The following is an 18,910-nucleotide window of genomic DNA, read 5'->3' as shown; positions in this document are numbered from 1 at the left end:
ACTTGGATTACCAGTTCCCAGGGTGATCTGAGTCTGTTAAAAACAAAGATTCCTCCAAGCTGTATTCTTAATGTCCTCTATTCCCTATACTTCTATAAACCTGTCTCAGTAGGTCTTCTAGTGTCCACTTATAGATGTAGAGGCAACCCTTTCTAATCTTATGTGGAAATTATGAATGAGGCCATTCTGAAACTGCCTGCGTTTGTGTTTGGGGAAAGAAAGGAATTTTTTTCCTTTCTCATCTCAGATGAACCCAATCTAGCTGAATGGCAGGTAGGAAGAGAATTAAATTTTGGCAATTCAGGCCAGCTTCTCCATAAGCTGATCAATTTCATGTATGCACTAAGTAAGGATTGGGTGCAATGGACATTATACATCCCAACTACCTGAAACTCACCTTTACACACTGGGGCTGGGGCTGTCCATACCCCCGAGGCTGTGCATTGCACCACTTCCGGTCCAACTAATGCAAATCCCTCTTCACAACTGAAGCTGCAGCTAGACTGATGCTGGAATGCTTTTGCAGAATGAAGGCAGGTCATGTTTCCTCGTTCAGGAATCTTCAGGGGTGGGCACTGGGCAGCTAAAACCAACCACAGAATAATAGTGTGAGTCCTTGGACAAATTTTGTCCATCACCTTGGAAGCCTTCAAATTCTGCAGCAGTCACACCTTCCCAAAGTGGCAGGCAGGGTGATGCACTAGAATGGTTAAATGGTGTTTTCAATAGCTGTTTGGAAAGATCAAACACCCTTGTTTTTCATGTAGAGAAGTTAGGTAAAATTATCAAATTAATAATTCTTAACCCCTAAGTCCTCATCATTGTACTCTGTTTACTTTACAATTAACAAAGGGAAAGGGGGGTCCCTTTGTAATGTTTTTGCGCGCGAATCAACAATTAAACTGACTAAGTCACTCTACCCATAAAAAAATACCATGAAAATTGAAATTAATGTTACTCTGGTTGACAGTTAACAGTGATAACCAGAATTTTCCATCTAACGTAGATGGTCATTATTTCTCACATTTTTTAATGGAGAAAGCTCATTGTGTCCTCTTCTCCCCAAAAATTCTATGTCAGTGAGGATGAAAAGAATAAGGTCTACATACCTAAACACTGTGGAGGCTTATTTGTCCAGATTCCAGAAGCCAAGCATTCCAGCTTGCTGGGCCCATTTACTTGGTACCCGTCAGTGCAGTGGAAGCTGCACTGCGAGTTAAAAGAGAAGTTTCCCAGAGGGTGGCTGCAGTTCATGAGCACGTGTTGAGGGAGCTCAAGTTCTCCACACTCTCTCACTGCAGGAGACAAAATAGTTATTTTTATTTTCCATGTAGAATTAACAGCAATGTCAGATTTGCTGAAAGCTGTAACTATTTGTGTAACCCTCTTAACTCTAATTTTCTAAACTTCTAACCCAAGCTATCCATCTCTATTTGGTCTCTTTGTATTGGCTGCATCTTAGGAAATAGTCATTCTTTCACAAGTTTTTACTTCAAACAAGTAAAATTAGCCTGAAAGTGTTCTGTTGGTTTTGCTTCCTTTCCCTTTCCCTTTTCTTTTTTGAAATTTATGAGTCAATGTTTTCTCCCAAGAATAAAATGTTTTTACCTAGAGTGTGTGTCTAGGGACACTGAGTGGAGGAGACAGATGATAGAGGGGGGCTGGTACCATCCTATTCTCACTGGAGAGACTTCAGCATGATTTATTTACTTCTTGGCATCATCTCTAGCATAAAACCAAAATAATATCAACAAAAAAGAAGCCTCACCGTATTCACATTCTGGCCCATAGAATCCAGGGTAACAGGAACAGGTGTAGTTCCCGATGGTCTCGAGGCACTCTCCTTGTTTGCTGCAGGACGTGTCCTGGCAGGAGGCTGCATAGATATGGAAAGGTCAGAGTCATGGACATTCACAGATGTGAGGAAAGGCTGAATTCTCATTTTGACCACAGACTCATCCCCTCTCAGATAGGACTGAGCTAGCCAGACAAGAGGGAACCACAGTATCTTCTAGAGAGCCAACCTGTTCCTTGTGAAAAGCATTGTAGGGGCCTGCTGGAGTATTGCATGGCTCCCATTTCATACTGCATTTAGTGTTCCCTAAGGAGGGTATTGTTTTGTGTGGACACAGAGGGACAAATGGAGCCACTGACAGATGTGTGGACAGAGAAACCCTATGTGGTACAAAATGGGTTGTGGTTTTCAAACCAAGCGTTGTTTTATTATGGAAGCCCAATGTCACGTATTACTGCGTTGAGGTTAGGCACCAGATGTGGGGCGTGGGATCACACAAGTGTGATATGAATCTTGGCTCTGCTGCCTACTTGCTATGTGACCTTAGGCAAGTTACTTCTCTGAGCTCAGCTTGCACAGTGTTAGAGCCCAAACCCTTTCACCTTTCATTTGCTTCAAATCTATGTCCAGAATCCTACAGTGGAGAAACAGAGGAGCCAAATGAGATGTTTAAGACCTACTCATGGTAAAGGACAAACAATCTTATGAGGTGATGTTTCATGAGTCTGAATACAGCAGGCCAAGATAGTACTGACTATGGCTGACCTGCCATGTCCTCCTCACCAAGACAGTGCCACTCAGGTGACAGAATAGAGAAGGGCCATGGTTTCTTTCCTGCAAGAAAGTATTTGAGGGTATATGCACTTGAAGAGAATTAGTATTAGAATTGATACTTTCAAAGCACTGAGATGTTTTTATTAATGAGGTCATAGTTGGGGGCAAGTTCTGTGGCTGAACTGTTTTCTGGTGGTTATTTCCTCTGTCTTAAGCCCTGTCCACATGCTGGTTCACTTGGAAGTATATTACAAAATGATATCCATATGTCATATGTGGATATGCTGTGCTACATGATCTCTATCTTTCCTCTCAATTCTGAGATATTAAAATTCTATAAACCATGCAAGGTTCTATAGGAAGAAGTTCCTATGGCAGCCAGTGAATTTGGTGAAGCTGCACTGAGACACCGGGAAGGGTTCAAATAAAGAGAAGATGTAGGAGGCAATAGCAGCTAAATGGATACAGGTTTGGTCCACATCCTATTCACTTCGCTCCCTGACCTTAACCCCACCAATGTCTTAATGCCTTACAGTAGCAACCCCTGCCTGCCCTATGTTCTTGGAGGGAAACATACAAATGTTTCCCCAATTATAGCTTCCTTGGGATCTCAGAACTCTAGGGGAAAAAAAAGAGACAATGTTCTGTATTCTATCCCATTTCAGGGATTCCTGAATAGATAGGTTAGCAATTTGTCTATTCCTTTGGATCTCCAGGGAGAAGATTATTTATTCATGATGATTCAATGAATAAATCTTTTTTCGATAGCCTGCTCTGAGGTCTAATAATTCCTGACATGTGGAGAATTATTCCAAAAATCAAACTTAATTTTATATTACAGTAAATATATCTATTTCTCGTCTCCCATGGATAATTGATGCTTCTCTACATCCTTTACATCTTAGATGGCAAAACGACAATCAATGGTAGTGGCTGCTTAGAGTACTGTGTTGGTGGAGATAAAACCCATCTGTGTTCAGGTAAAGTTGTATTAATTAGTGATGTCTCTACCACTGTTGTGGGTTAGAGGAGTGTCATCATTTATGCCAGTAATTTTTTATCTTTTTTCTATCTTGCAATTTTTTTGGCAAGCTTTATTGAGGAAGACTGTCTTGCAGAAATGGATTTTGAAGGTTCGGTGTGAAGGGGAAGTAGTGGCATATTGAAACAGCTAGTGGCAGTCAAGGTTATCTGATAAGAGATAATTCTAGGGAGGCATAGCCCAGAAAGGGGTAGAGAGCTGACTGGGAGAGCAGTAGGATGAGCTAATATCCTGGTAATGTCCATCCTGATCCATGAATATATGCTCATTAATCAATTTATTTATATATAAATGCATTATTTATAAAGTAGATCTGATTATATGATAATGCATTCATGGATATGTTTTGCCTCAGCTAGGAGGCTTGGGGAGAAGAGGGACAATGTAGAAGGCTTGCTTTATTCTGTGTATTCTGTTCCATACATGTATTGTTGAGGGCTTCTGAGGGAGAGGTGTTTAAAATCTAAAGAATTCAGAATATGTATGGCAGATGATTTATCAAAGAAGCTTCAGAGTACTTAGAACCTTCCTGCTCGGGGCAGTCCATACCATCCTTAGGCACAGTGTTCGTGTGCTACAAAGGACAGAACCGGCCCCTCTGGACAGGGAAGCAACATCAGAAAGAAGGAATCAGCTCTGACACTAGGCTCGTGACTAGAGGAAGACCAAGCTTTCAGGAATGTCTGCTTACTCTGGCACTGGTAAAGTTGAGAATTAAAATACACTCGAAGTATTTCACCTTCAATTACTTCTTTCCTTTCCTGCCCACTCCCCACCACTACCCTCCCACCAAAGTTCAATGGATCTAAAGATATGTTTTTGTTGAAGAGAAACTATAAAGCATTTACAATCCTTGGTTATATTCTCAAATTGTCTCATAAAAATGTAGAGCAAAGAATGTGGTAGTTTACATGGCTAAAAAACACCAACTTTGGAATCAACATGAGTGTGAAACTGGCTCCACCATCAACTAGCTTAGAACCCTGGGCAGATTACTTAATAGCTCTGAGCCTTTCCCTCATCAGCAAAGTAAGAGTAATAGAAAAACCTGACTGATGGAGTTGTCATGAGGACTAAATTTGACTAATATTAAATGAGCAAATGACACATGAACTAAATAAACTAATAACACAATGCCTAGAGCATACTGACATTCAGTAGCTATTAGTTACAGCTGTGTCACCTAGGGGCAGGGCTAAATTTCCTTCCAATTTACACTCTCTGTTATACAAGACACAGGGGTGAACAAAAGCTCTACACCTAAAATTTGGGAGACTGGTTTCTGGTCCTCACTTTGCTTCTGTCCTGCTCCACGGCCTTGAGAAACTAAAACTTCGTGAGTGTCCTTTTCATCAGTTATAAGATGAGACAGGTGAGCTGGATGATATTAAAATTTCCCTCTAGTTTTAAGCAGCTAGTTTTCTCTAATTCTGATCTTATATTCTTCAAGGTGCTCAATAATACTGATTGACTAACAATTTACCCCTTGATTTCATGTCCTGCCTTTGTATCTTTGTGTTGACTCGGTGGTTATGTTGGCCAACCAGAGAAGGCAGAGTTTTTTTTTTTTTAACAGGAAAGTTTCAAAGTAGAGAAGGCCCTACCTGTGTAACACAATGCGTGCTTTTTCTTCAAGCAGTGCTCATCATTCCACTTGCCAGGGGCTGACGGACTCTTGATGTAGATCTCCACGCAGTCCTCGTTGTTCCTTTTGTTGTTAGGTTCATTATCAGCCCAGTTCTCAGCCTCGTTGGTGAGAGCCTTTTTTGTTCCCACCCATGTCCATGTCTTATTGTTCTTTCGGATCCCAATCCAGTAGTAGGAGCTGTAGTAGGGTAGGACCTTATTGAGGTAATCAATTTCATTTTTATTCTGGATGGCCACTAAGTCTGTGTAGCGATTCTGGCAGTATTTACGGGAAATATTCCATGAGTATGCTTTTGTGCTGTAATGATAAGTCCATGCTGCCACTTCTTTCTGGTTTGTTAGTTCTAGAGTAAAGGAGAGTGAGTGCCAGGTTAGTACCCCTCACCAAAAGGAGGCCGTGATCCCAAGTATGCTTCTGCATACTCAGATGAATTTCCGACCAGAACATTAATACACAAAACAATGACTAGTTTATGTCTAATGTAGTTGTTTGAAGGAAAAAGAGTGGTTTCCACCTTTCACTTAAAAGTGTGAATGATGTCAGAATAGGAAAATGTCATCTTCTGAGGATCCTTGATGTTAAAGGTTTGGAATCATAAGATATCAAAGTTAGGAGGGACCCTGGAAGTTATCTAATTTACTCCTGTCCTTTTATAAAAGAAGGAGACATAAGTAATTTGCCCAAGCTCAGATTAAATGACATATAAAATGTCTTAAGGGCAGGCTCTAACTCTTCACATGGAAAATAACATGCTTTATGACCTGGAGCCTACCAGTTGGTCCAGCCTCATTGCCCACTGTATGTACTTTCTCAGCAAAACAGAATTCCTACTTCCTTGAATTTGCACATGCTCTCACCACAATCCTGGCTGTCCTCTCTTCTTATGTCTGATAAACTTTACTCCACCTATTCTCCATGGCTTTCCCAGGTGGACTCTGTGTTCCTTCCTCCAGGCTCCCACAGCACCTCATCCCTGCCTCCATTGTGCTCATTGCCATGTACGGTAATGTCTGTTTCTATGATACAGTCTACATCTGCCAGGTTGTAAATCTCCGACCGTGTTTTCTTTTTAGCTTTGGATCCTTAGCACTGAGCCTAGAGTTTAGCACTTAATAGGCCTTCAATAAATACTTGTTGAATGAGTGAAACACAGTAGGTTTGTGGCAGAGCCCGGGTGGGAAATCAGATATCCTGATCTGCAATCTTATGGTCTTTCCATTCTTCTTGGCTGTTTCTCTTTCATTAACTACTCTACTTCTTCCATGTCTGAATACTCCCTTATTAAGATAGGGCTCAGAACAGCCCTTTTTCACAAGTGTTTTTGATACCAAATGAAATAAAGAATGTGCGTTTCAAAAGTATAAAGGTACTACAGCACTCTTATCATAGTCTGTGGGAGTCCACCCGGGGCAGGAGAGGCCAATTCCCACATGAAGAGGTGTACAAAGCAAGCAATCAGGCCTGGAAATGGTTTTCTTTCCTGTTTATTTAAAGGCTTGTTTCTATCCAACCCTCTCCTCTGCTGCCTGCATGAGGGTTAGTCATGCTTGTACCTCCCTTGCTGACATTTCCAGGGCATTGTTTTGCCTTAAAGACTTTATTCTGATATAGCCAGGGCTGCATTATGACTTTCATAGACTTCAGGCAACTTTGCCTACGTAGGCTTCTTCCTCCATGCTAACATATTAAAAATTCTATTTTGCAACTGCACTGGTACAAAGATGAATATATCACTATATATTAAAACATTTTCTTTGACTTCAAAGAAAATAATTATAAAAGAAATTCAGACGTGTGTGGGTCTTTAAAAATTTTGTGGGTCTGTGTCTACTGTGCCTAATGGATACATTGGTCCTGGATATATCATTTTAAGTTCTTTCCTATGCCCTTTCTACCAATATGATGGCGTTGGGTACATTTGTCTTCCAGCAATCTGGACTTGGACAGTTTTCCCATGCCTCAAACCAACTGGCTACGATCCTTAAATTTCTCACACATAGATCTGGGCTCTACCCTAATTACTTAGGGCTAAGTGAAAAGTTAGCATAAAGTTTACCAGAGATCAGGGCACTGAAGCAAAGGAGTTGGGAAATTCCAAAGACCACTCTCTGGAATCTCTGGTACAAGATGGCTTTTTGGCAGTTGGCCTGAAACAAGAAGAGAAAACTTTCTTTTAGTATCCATACACCACCAACATGGCCAAAAATAATTCTAGTTAACAATCATTATGTTGAAGTATAATTGTGCCAATTTCCATTGGAAGAGTGGTTCAAGCCCTCTGCTTCCTTCTTGCTTCTCATTGCCCTGCTTCTAAGTTCTACCCTGGATGGACACTGTAGCAAGGCTGGGGACAGAGTTCATTTCTTCATTCATTCAACAAATGTTTATTGAGTAGTTTGTGCCACCAATGTTTTTATTTTAAGATACATTTTTAATGTGTATGGAAGAAAGCTAAACACATTAATATGGCTGTCATTATTATTATAAAACAATCTTTTTAAGAAGTGGTATGTCATACCCAAGAATAATAGAAAGTCACATGAGAACTTCCTGACCCACACAAATAATGTCTAACCTATACTTTGAGGTGCAGAGCATCAACTAATTGTGTTATGCTATGCCATCTATTTTGTACTATGGATCTTTGTTTTATCTTCTTGCTTTTTCATTTCTGTACACATCTACAATACTATTCAATGTTTAATATACATATGTATGTATATATTTAATATTTCTTAATATATGCAGTAAACTTCTTCCCCTTGGATCTATAGCAACTATTATTTCTCATGAACTCTCTTCTGTTGGGATTTCATCAAATCTATGAATATTTTTAAAATTTTTTGGGGCCAGGCACAGTGGCTCATGCCTGTAATCCCAGCACTTTGGGAGGCGGAGGTGGGCGGATCATGAGGTCAGGAACTCAAGACCAGCCTGGCCAACATAGTGAAACCCTGTCTCTACTAAAAGTACATTAAAAAAAAATTAGACAGGTGTGGTGGCGGGTGCTTGTAATCCCAGCTCCTTGGGAGGTCGAGGCAGGAGAATCGCTTGAACCCGGGAGGCGGAGGTTGCAGTGAGCGGAGATCACACCACTGCACTCTATCCGGGGCGACAGTGCGAGACTCCGTCTCAAAAAAAAACAAAAAATGTTTTTGGGCATCTAAGTTCTAGTGATGCTCATCTTGTCCGACTTCCTCATGTTGCACATGAAAATACTGAAGCTTGGGGCATCTAAATAACACGTTCAGAATGACAGTAGCAGAGCTTGACTTTGAAACAAGAAAGAGCTCTTTCCACTGTACTTTTTTTTTTTTTTTTTTTTTTTTTTTTTTTTACCTTCATTAACCTCCAGGCTTCTAAATCCCATGCTGCATTGCTGTTTTGGATGATAAAGCATGCGACATGACCAAGCCTAGCTGCTACATCAGTTCCCCTCTAAAGCCACTCAACATTACTATCAACATAAAAACAGTGCATTTGCTATGCATTTGCAGTTTTGTCACTATCCCAGCCAGACTGCTACCTAAAACCTTTCCTGTAAAGAAATCTCAAATTGCCTCAGACCACAATTTGGTCTGTGACAATTTGCTGCGAGGTTATGTGTGTGTTCGTGTGTCATGCCCCAGTGATGGATGATGTAGCGTGCATGGGACGGTGTGCGGTTGTGTGTATGTTCGTGTGTCATGCCCCAGTGATGGATGATGTAGGCTGCATGGGACTGTGTGGAGTTGTGTATGTATGTGTGTGTCATGCCCCAGTGATGGATGATGTAGGGTGCATGGGACAGTGTGGGGTTCTGTGTGTGTGTGTGTGTGTGTGTGTGTGTCATGCCACAGTGATGGATAATGTAGGGTGGATGGGACAGTGTGGGGTTCTGTGTGTATGTGTGTGTCATGCCACAGTGATGGATGATGTAGGGTGCATGGGATGGTGTGGAGTTGTGTGTGTGTGTGTGTGTGTGTGTGTGTCACACCCCAGTGATGAAATGTAGGGTACATGGGACTGTGTGGGGTTGTGTGTGTGTTTGTGTGTCATGCCCCAGTGATGGATGATGTAGGGTGCATGGGATGGTGTGGAGTTGTGTGTGTGTGTGTTTGTGTCACACCCCAGTGATGGATGATGTAGGGTGCATGGGACTGTGTGGTGTTGTGTGTGTATTCATGTATCATGTCCTGGTGATGGATGATGTAGGGTGCATGGGACAGTGTGGGATTGTGTGTATGTGTGTGTCACACCCAGTGATGGATGATGTAGGGTGCATGGGACAGTGTGAGGTTGTGTGTGTGTGTGTGTGTGTGTGTGTGTCACGCCCAGTGATGGATTATGTAGGGTGCATGGGACAGTGTGGGGTTGTGTATGTGTCACGCCCAGTAGGGGGCATGGGACAGTGTGGGGTCGTGTGTGTGCATGTGTTCATGCACTTTTGACTACAGCCTGACCAGATACCAGGGAGAACTCAACTCAAACCAGTTAATGTGTCCCAGAGAGTAGAGTTATCTCATAAGCCTAGAACTTTTCATCTGGGAGCTTCTGAATCTTGACTTTGGTAAGTAGGCATATTTTGTGTTCTTATAAGCTGCTGATCTCTGCAGGACCTATGATTAAACACTGAGAGTATCATAACGTTATGATTTACGGCTGTTTATTTGCACAAAATGCAGAGTGACCGATAATCCTTTGATGCAAACCTAACCCCACTGCTTTCTCTGAATTGTGTTGTGTCACAAGCTGTTCTTCCTATCACATTTCAAAATGCACCATTCCAAATGCTGAAGTGGAATTCTTCAAACCAGGATAAGGCTGACTTCCCAAGGGGTTCACAAGCAAAGAGAGTGTTAATTAAATCTGTATTCAGATTCTCAACTTTCACATATATACTTTCTTAAAAACAATCTGCCTAAAATACACCTTTCTCCCACTTTATAAGAGAAAAATTATACCTTTTACTAATTTCTTATTTATTCCAGAGTTTTGCCCTTGGATATAAATACATTCGTATGCCAGAGATGATTCGAAATATTGGTATAGGTATTAAGAATTTGAATATTTTAAATGATATTGCAGCAAATCCTTTTTCAAGTCCGGTGATTTCCATTTATTTCCTTTCATCAGCTTTGAGGGAGCACCCGATTAAGTTGTCAAGTTTGACTAAATTTTGATAGTAAATCACTATATAATTTGGGGCATATAACTTGGAAGGACTTCAAGGAATTGAGACATTGCTATAATAAAACTTCTAATTCCATTTACTTATTCATATGAATGAAGTTTCTCAATGTTTAAATCCTTGAAAATGAAATATGGGAATAATATTGATGCCAAACTTGTCTAATTTTGTTGATAAGTAATATTCATTCATGGATATATGAACAAATGAGGGAAAGCTCCTCCTGTCTTAGAGATGAATCTTTAATAGCAATTTAAATATAAAGGTTTAAGTCACTTGTCAAAACTTGTAGTATATTTACTTTATTTAATTGTGTACTGAAAGTAGTTGTCATGCTAACTCAATAGAAAAGAAAAACATTTTAACACATAGAGACTTACAGTTGTAGAAAATTGAAATTTTATATTTTTATTTTGCAAAGAAGTATAATAATCAAGAAAATAAGCTTAAAATGTGTAATCTTAGGCTAAATACTGTAGAAGTGGGATAGAAATAACTATTCAAGGAGAGAAAAATGAATAATATAAAATTTCTTAAGAGCCTGCTTGTGGTCTTTTAAGTGATGAGGATTGCAGATCATGCTAGTACTTTATTCCATTGGATAAACTTTAAGAAATTATGTAACAATTTTATTTTTACAGTCTAATTTTTGTAATACGTTGGAAAATCCAATCTTCTTTTGCTTTTAAAATTTGGGATAAAAAATTGTAGCTTTCCACTTAGAAAGGTGTAAGAGGTAACATAGTGTTCCAGGATATTTTTGGAGGTATAGGAGCAAACATATTGCTGCTGAAGAACGCAACTCGGCAGCCTTCATGAAGGGGACCTGAGTGCTTGCCTTCGAACCTGGGCTTTGCCTCTACTCAGACAGATTGCAGAAGGAGTGCAACGATTTTAAATTTAGTGGTACTCTTCCTGTGGAAGTGGTTTTCTCCCTGAACAGAGTATTTCTAGGGATTTCCCTGGCTTTGGGGCCAGCTCACAAGAGTGTGTAGGGCGAAGGAGTCGGTGAGGCTCCCAGTCTCCCATCACAGTGGCCAACCCTACCCACTGTTTCCTGTTTTGACTTGTTTGTTTAAACTTTTAAATAAGATTTGGTTTAAACAAAATTTCCAAAAAGAGATGTTTCCCATTTTAACCTGGTTGTTTGTTTGTTTAAACTTTTTTTTAAGCAAAATTTCATCAGCAAATTCTCTACCACACAAGATAAAACAAAGTGAGAGAGAGCGAGACAACTTGTTTTAAACATTTGAAGGTTTTAGAGGACTGGTACAGTGCTTTTGATGAAGGCACAACATCTAAGAAAGGAAAATGCAAGTCAGTGTGCATCCCCTGCTTTAATCTGACATACTTTTCTGTTTCTATGCATCACCAAATACCAAGATTCACCTCTTACAGGTTATTTCAGAGCTGTGGGAGACCATAAAGGTCACTTCCAAGCCAACTTAGCATTTATCTGCTGTTCTGCAGGAAGTCTTTCAGACTTCGGATGCCTAAGATGGGGCAGCCACCACTCCCCACCACTGAGACTCAATAAGCGTAAATGATTTGCCCAAGCTTGCTCACCTGAATGTGCATAGGGTTAACACAGTTATTCTTATTCTTCCAGGGCTTATGAATTTTGAAAATCTGATAAAAGCGGTGGTCAGATTTCTTCAAAACAAATGCACACTTGCAGTAGTTTAGAGAATCTCAGATGGTTCATGACCTACTAAGTCTGTCCATGTTTAATGGGGCCCAAGTTCAAGATTCTGTGTTAACTGTAAGGCAACTGATAGGGATTTTGTGTGGCGGTATGGAGAATTGATGATGTTTAAAAATCTTCTTTGAGTAACAGTTTTCCTCTGAAACCTGCTTGGGGTGGGCAGGCCTTCTCATATCTGCTCCTACTCTGCATTATAGTCTTCAGGATGCTGCTCTGTCCTGTGTTACTAAGCAAGTTAAATACTAAAACAAGAGGAAATTCCTCTCTAGAAGCATCCCATGCTCTGCTAGTCTTTAATGTTCTCTGGAAGGCTGGTTCAACTGGAAGTTGCTGGAAAGGAGTCAGAGACTGGGTCATTAGAATAACATCCTGTGCCTGTGTAAGCCTTCATTAAGCACCATGATTATCTTTAATTTTACTTTAGTAAAGAACTGGGCTGGTGCAGTGGCTCATGCCTCTAATCCCAGCACTTTGGGAGGCCAAGGTGGGCAGATCACTTGAGGTCAGGAGTTCGAGAACAGCCTGGCAACATGGTAAAACCTCGTCTCTACTAAAAATGCAAAAATTAGCCGGGCATAGTGGCACATGTCTGTAGTCCCAGCTACTTGGGAGGCTGAGGCAGGAGAATCGCTTGAACCCAGAAGGCAGAGGGGGCAGTGAGCCGAGACACTCCAGCCTTGGCAACAGAGTGAGACTCTTTCTCAAAAAACAAAACAAACAAACAAGCAAAAAAACTAATAATGATTGCAGGGTGAAGAGAAAAGCAGAGAGAAAGTGGAAGAAGCAAATACCTTGACCTAACTTTTCACAGAAGGAGGTACCAGAGGCTAGTAGGTGTCCCATGGCTTGCCACGTTCCAGGTGGCTTACAAAGTTGGCAAGAATAGTGCCACAGAAAGGAGATCTTGTTCTTTTTGTCTACATTGTAGACCACAGCTTTGTGCTTTTAGAAAGGCAGAATCAAACAATGTCCCTCCCTTGACCCTTTGTCCTCCTGCCCACATCTGCCTGTTTCTCTCCTTCCTCTTATAGCTAAACTTTCTTAACTTCCTTGCCTCCCCCTTACTCTCCAGCCCACTGCCCCACCATCCTATCAAAGTGTCCCTGCAAACTTCATTGCTGACATCCTCATTACCAAACCAAATGAAGACTTTCCACCCTTATCTTCCTTGACCTTTCTGTAGCAGTAAATACCACTACTTCCTTTTGCCTAAAATGCTTCCCTTAGCTCTTCTGTTGTTCTTCTGCTCTAATGTTTGAGAAACTTTTCTGAGTCTTCTTCTGAATCTACCTCAATCCTCTGCCTTCCCTTGCAGAGGTAAGTGTTTCTCTAGGTTCCCACCTCCATGGCCCTATTCTCTTCTCATTCTTCTGCTTTCCTGGGAAGTAAAGATGACCTCCTTATGGTCATCTGTTTCCAATGTCCTCTAATCAGCATCTCCGTTTCTGAATATTCTCTTGAGCAGGAGGTCCACAATTTAAATGCGCAACAAACATGTGAGCATACAGCTGAGGAAGCTACTGACAGAGGCTTCTCAAGGGCAAGGACTATTACTTACTCAGGTCTGAATCCCCAGCCATGGTAGGGCACATACTCAATACTCAATAAACATTTTATGGATAAATATATGAATGAATAATGGCAGAGGAATAACTGAAAGTAAGATAAAAATATGCTAAATAAGAAAATGTTGGAAAAATACATAATAATTATAACTGAATGCATTACTTTTACAGTAGTGATAATAGCTAAGTGAACAAATAAAATGGTGAAAACAGACATAATTCCAGTCCTCATAGAATGCACATTCTATTGGTAGAGAAGACAATGAAACAAATACTAATAACTACACAACAGTACTAAACAAGTAAACATGAAAAATATTAACAGAATATAGCCATAAGTGCTAGGTAGGAAATGAAACTTACGTGATAGAATGACTGTGTCACTATGTTGGTCAGGAACATCAGGGAAGACCTCTTTAATGAGATAATGTTTAAGTGGAGAGAAGAATGACCGCAAGAAACCAGCCAGTGAGAAGCAGGAAGAAGAGCATTAAAGGAAGAAGCAAAGGCTATTTCAAAGGCCTTAAGGTGGAAGCAAACTGCAGTGTGTTCAAAGAACATGAAGACATTAGTGTGGCCAGAATGGAATGAGCAATGGAGAGAAAAATATGAGCCGGGGGTAGTGACAGATCACATCGGGCTTTGGGATCCAAAACAAGGGGATGAGATTTTATTCTAAGTGCAATGATAAGCCAACGGAAGCTGGGCATGGTGGCTCACATCTGTAATCCCAACACTTTATGAGGCCAAGGCAGGCAGATCCCTTGAGGTCAGAAGTTCAAGACCAGCCTTGCCAACATGGCGAAACCCAAGTCCACTAAAAAATACAAAAATTAGCTGGGCATGGTGGCGCATGCCTGTAATCCCAGCTACTCAGAAGGCTGAGACAGGAGAATCGCTTGAACCCAGGAGACAGAGGTTGCAGTGAGCTGAGATGGCACTACTGCACTCCAGCCTGCTGAAGATTGGGAGATCCTAGAGGTTAATTGAAAAGGTAGTTTGAGACCATATCTTGTGGGTCACAAATACCAGTTGGCAGAAGGGACACTTCTGAACAGAGAAGTATCATGAACACATGCACTTAATGGTGGTATGATTTTTTTGTGGGGCTGGGGGACAGGGTCTTGCTCTGTTGCCCAGGCTGAAGTGCAGTGGCATGATCTGGGTTCACTGAAACCTCCACCTCCTGGCCTCAAGTGATCTTCCCATCTCAGCCTCCTGAGTAACTGGGACTACAGGCATGCATCACCACACCCGGCTAATTTTTTGTAGAGATAAGGTCTCACTATATTTCCCAGGCTGAAGTGCAGTTGCATGATCTGGGTTCACTGAAACCTCCACCTCCTGGCCTCAAGTGATCTTCCCATCTCAGCCTCCTGAGTAACTGGGACTACAGGCATGCATCACCACACCTGGCTAATTTTTTGTAGAGATAAGGTCTCACTATATTGCCCAGGCTGGCCTGGAGCCCCTGGGCTCAAGCAATACTTTTTCTTTGGCCTCCAAAAATGCTGATATTATAGGGGTGAGAGTAATGCGATACTTTTTTTTTTTTAAATGAGTTACAATCAGGAAGATTGCACTGCAAAAGAAGAGGCTATTGCAATGGTCCCAGTGAGAGTTAAAGAGGGACTGGTTTGGTCTGGCATCAATGGGAATGCAAATAGGGGAGGTGAATATGAGAGTTGTTGAGGATGCAGAACTATACAACTTGTTGGTAGCAAAGCCCAGATGTTACAAGCTATTACAGCTAATACATTAGTTCCCTTATGTTTCTGGACGGTGGTGGTGGTAGTGGTGTGGCACAGATATTAGTAGCCCAGCTTAGGGGTGGAAAAAGAAATACAGTGAGAAAAGAGGTTGTCTCTAAGCCAAAGAGCAAATTATGAATATAGACAAGAAGGGACCCAGGACATCAACACTTAGAATCCAAGCATATATTTAATTTAGACTACCAATTGCCATTATTTTGAGTAAAATATTAGCATTAAAAATAAAGTACGACACTTAAAATTTTTTAAAAAGTCTATTGGATCAGAGATGAGTTATATCTCTACAAATAGTGAGGATTTGCTCTGTATTTGACTTCATGAAGTTTCTGATTTACTTTTTAATCAAAAAGATTAGACACCTTGAAGACAATATAATGAATGTCATTTATAAAACCACTGTGTGCCTACTCTCTAGGTTTAGGTCCAGGGTTTTTTCTAAACACAGTTTTTTATGTAGTAAGTCATTTTGATTTTTGAGGATTTGATTAATAAGCTTCTACTTAAAGATCTCTGAAGATGCACATTCTAAGAGCTGGTGGCTAGCCCAGGAGAGTCTGAACTATTTTAGTTGCATTTTGAAAAACAGGTAATGAAAAGAAGAGTAAGGACTGGAAGCCACATAAGGTGGTTAAAAGGTATAAATGGACGAAAATCCAGACCTGCTCCTTAGCCCACTAAAACTTTTTTTTTTGTTTTGTTTTTGAGACAAGTCTTGCTCTGTCACCCAGGCTGGAGTTCAGTGGTGTGATCTGAACTCACTGCCACCTCCACCTCCTGGGTTCAAGAGATTGTCCTGCCTCAGCCTCCTGAGTAGCTGGGATTACAGGCACATGCCAACATGCCCAGCCAGTTTTTGTAAGTTTAGTAAATATGGTGTTTCACCATGTTGGCCAGGCTGCTCTTGAACTCTCGACTTCAAGTGATCTATGCGCCCCGGCCTCCCAAAGTGCTGGGATTACAGGCATGAGCCACTGAGCCCGGCCATAGCCCGCTAAAACTTTGACAAACATCAGTGCAATTTAACTATAAGTTCCCAATCAAGAGCTACTCCTCTGAGATCTATCTGATTGAAAATACCCCACCAGAAAAACCTTATCCTCATTTTCTCAGGTCCTAAAAGTTAATTAAAGCCACTCTCTGAACTTGAAGCAAAATTTACACATGCAGTTTGAGGTTTCTGAATCTTTGGGGCCAAATGTGCTCAGAGGAAAAGGAAGAGGTCTTGTCTTTGAAATACTAAAAACCATTCCAGAGCTGGGGCCTTAGCACTTCATTGTAGAGCTCAAGCCTGATTTCAGGGTACCAAGAGAGAGGCTTCTGAACATGAAGCCCAGGAGGCAATCAAGAAGGGTTCTTACCCTGGGATCCACATGGAGGTCTGGGAACCTCCTGTGGTTGTCTCTAAAGGTTGGTGTTTATGTCGATGTTTTTGCTTTCATCTGGGAAAGACAAGTTGTAACTTTCATCAAAATCTCAAAGAACTCTATGATCCAATAAGTTCATACCTTTGAAATAGAGGAGGATGCCAAGGAGAGCAGAAGGAAGAGAGGAATAACTGCTCATTTAAGTTAACCAATTCAGAAATGTGACATGCAAAAAGATAGGACAAAAGTAATTCATATCCTTAGGTCATTGTGGTTCAAACTTAAGACAGGCTCAAACTCCTTCCTCTTCGCTTTATCATACTCTTATTCCTGTTTTCCCCAACACAGAAACCCACATTATAAGTACTTGAAAAGTGTGCTATAGTAAAGCAAAGAAGCAGCATGAATCAGGTGTATGCGGTACTTTTTTCTGGAGTCCCACAGAAAGGTGCTCAAAAACAGAGACCTGCCTGGTTCCTCCATAGCCACAGACTGCAGGATTTCGGACCCTGGGACTATGTGGGATACTCTTGGAAAGTTTGGGGAAAATTGGAAGTAGTGTAACCATGTGCATTTTATCTAGGTGCATATAACATTGCTGAGTTCAAAATGCCTAGCTATACTTGGATCTTCCCTGAATTAGAAGTAGCCTAACCACGTGCATCTTATCCATGAGCATATAACATTGCTGAGTTCAAAATGCCTAGCTATCCTTGGATCTTCCCTGAATCCTAAACCCCACTATTCCTAAGAATTTTCTTTTTATTGTAACAATAATGGCTAACATTTACTAATCACTTACTATGTGTCAGGCTCAGATCTGGATGCTTTTCAGCAAAATCTTATTTAATCCTCATGATGAAACTACAGAGTATTATTACTATATCCATTTTATAGAAGAAGAAACTGAGTCATTAACAAGATTGAGTCTTAGGGCAGAAAAGGAAACTATGTGGATATTCCAGATCAGTCCCAGAAGATTCATAGGCTCACAGAAAGAAATGGGAGGGATGGGGATGAGAAACTATTCAATTGTAAGCTTGTCCCAGGGCACCTACCCAGTCTTCCATTTATTCCATCATTTATCCCAGAGAGAAGTACAATCTTGGAAAATGGGGTGACAGGTTTACCATGATCTATTCTCAGAGAGCCCCTATAAATTCTAGTAGGAGGAACAGCAGCTGCGGAGCCAGAGGACAGGCCCCAGATCCCAACATCATGTAGCCTAACAGTGCAGCTTAGATAAAACACAGCCTCTGTAAACCACGATGGCTTTATTTGTAAAATAGAAATAGCAACCTCAACTCACAAGGGTGTTGGGAGGGTCAAAGTGGACAGCAAGTTTAAAAGTACTCACAAAATCTAATAGGCAATTCAACATAAAACTCCATGGCTATCGCTGTTCCTCACTTTCTGAAACTTTACCTGCCTGACTTTACCCCATACCACTCCAACTCACTTCAACCACTTCCCATGCAGAAAAAAAATAAACTCACCATCTCCTCTGCGACTCTGCTGGTTTTCTGCCTTCTGCCCAACCCAGACTTCTTACAGTCTCACTGCCTCCCCTCAGTGTCAGGCTGTTTAGAAAAACAACTTCCTATTCACATTCCAGAAACTCACCACAGCCCTTCCCATGAAGTTAGAATGTTGATAATGCAAGAGTAATGTTGGCAGCTTAGAAATAGTGGTTGCCAAGAGGCAAGGGGTCACCCCCTTCCATGGAAGATGGTCTGGAGGCAGGTGCAAGGTGAATCACTCCTGGATATCCCAGGCTGAGCAATGTGGGAACAGTACACACACAAAGGTTTCCTTGGATTATGATATAAGCTCCAATTTAAAGTAGTACATCTGGAAAACATGCTTTGAATTAATTACAATGTGATTTTCCAGTGCCCATTTTCCAGTTATTATGACATGTCAGTGAATGTTTACTATTCCAGCAGCCTTCTGAGGGAAAGGAGCAAAAATAGTAGCACAAAAAAAATTAGAGAGAAATGGAAAAAGCCACTAACAGTTTTCTGGCACTTGGGAAAGTTTATTGGTAAGTTTCAAAATGACGTATTAAATAGACA

General features: G+C 41.0%; 1 protein-coding gene across 1 annotated transcript in view; it reads right to left on the bottom strand.

The window, feature by feature from the left end:
• Positions 1–18,464, bottom strand: part of SELP (selectin P) — a 40,916-nt gene extending 22,452 nt beyond the window's left edge. The window contains exons 1-6 of the mRNA XM_003824626.4: positions 18,332–18,464; positions 7,316–7,406; positions 5,216–5,602; positions 1,769–1,876; positions 1,110–1,295; positions 398–583 (exon numbers count right to left, since the gene is read on the bottom strand). Coding sequence (XP_003824674.3) covers positions 398–583; positions 1,110–1,295; positions 1,769–1,876; positions 5,216–5,602; positions 7,316–7,406; positions 18,332–18,334 — 961 coding nt within the window. The 5' untranslated portion in view covers positions 18,335–18,464. The remainder of the gene's footprint in view (positions 1–397; positions 584–1,109; positions 1,296–1,768; positions 1,877–5,215; positions 5,603–7,315; positions 7,407–18,331) is intronic.
• Positions 18,465–18,910: the final 446 nt, after the last annotated feature.

Source organism: Pan paniscus, chromosome 1 (genome assembly GCF_029289425.2).
Source record: "Pan paniscus chromosome 1, NHGRI_mPanPan1-v2.0_pri, whole genome shotgun sequence".
Taxonomy (NCBI): domain Eukaryota; kingdom Metazoa; phylum Chordata; class Mammalia; order Primates; family Hominidae; genus Pan; species Pan paniscus.
This window is presented reverse-complemented; position numbering and strand designations above follow the sequence as displayed.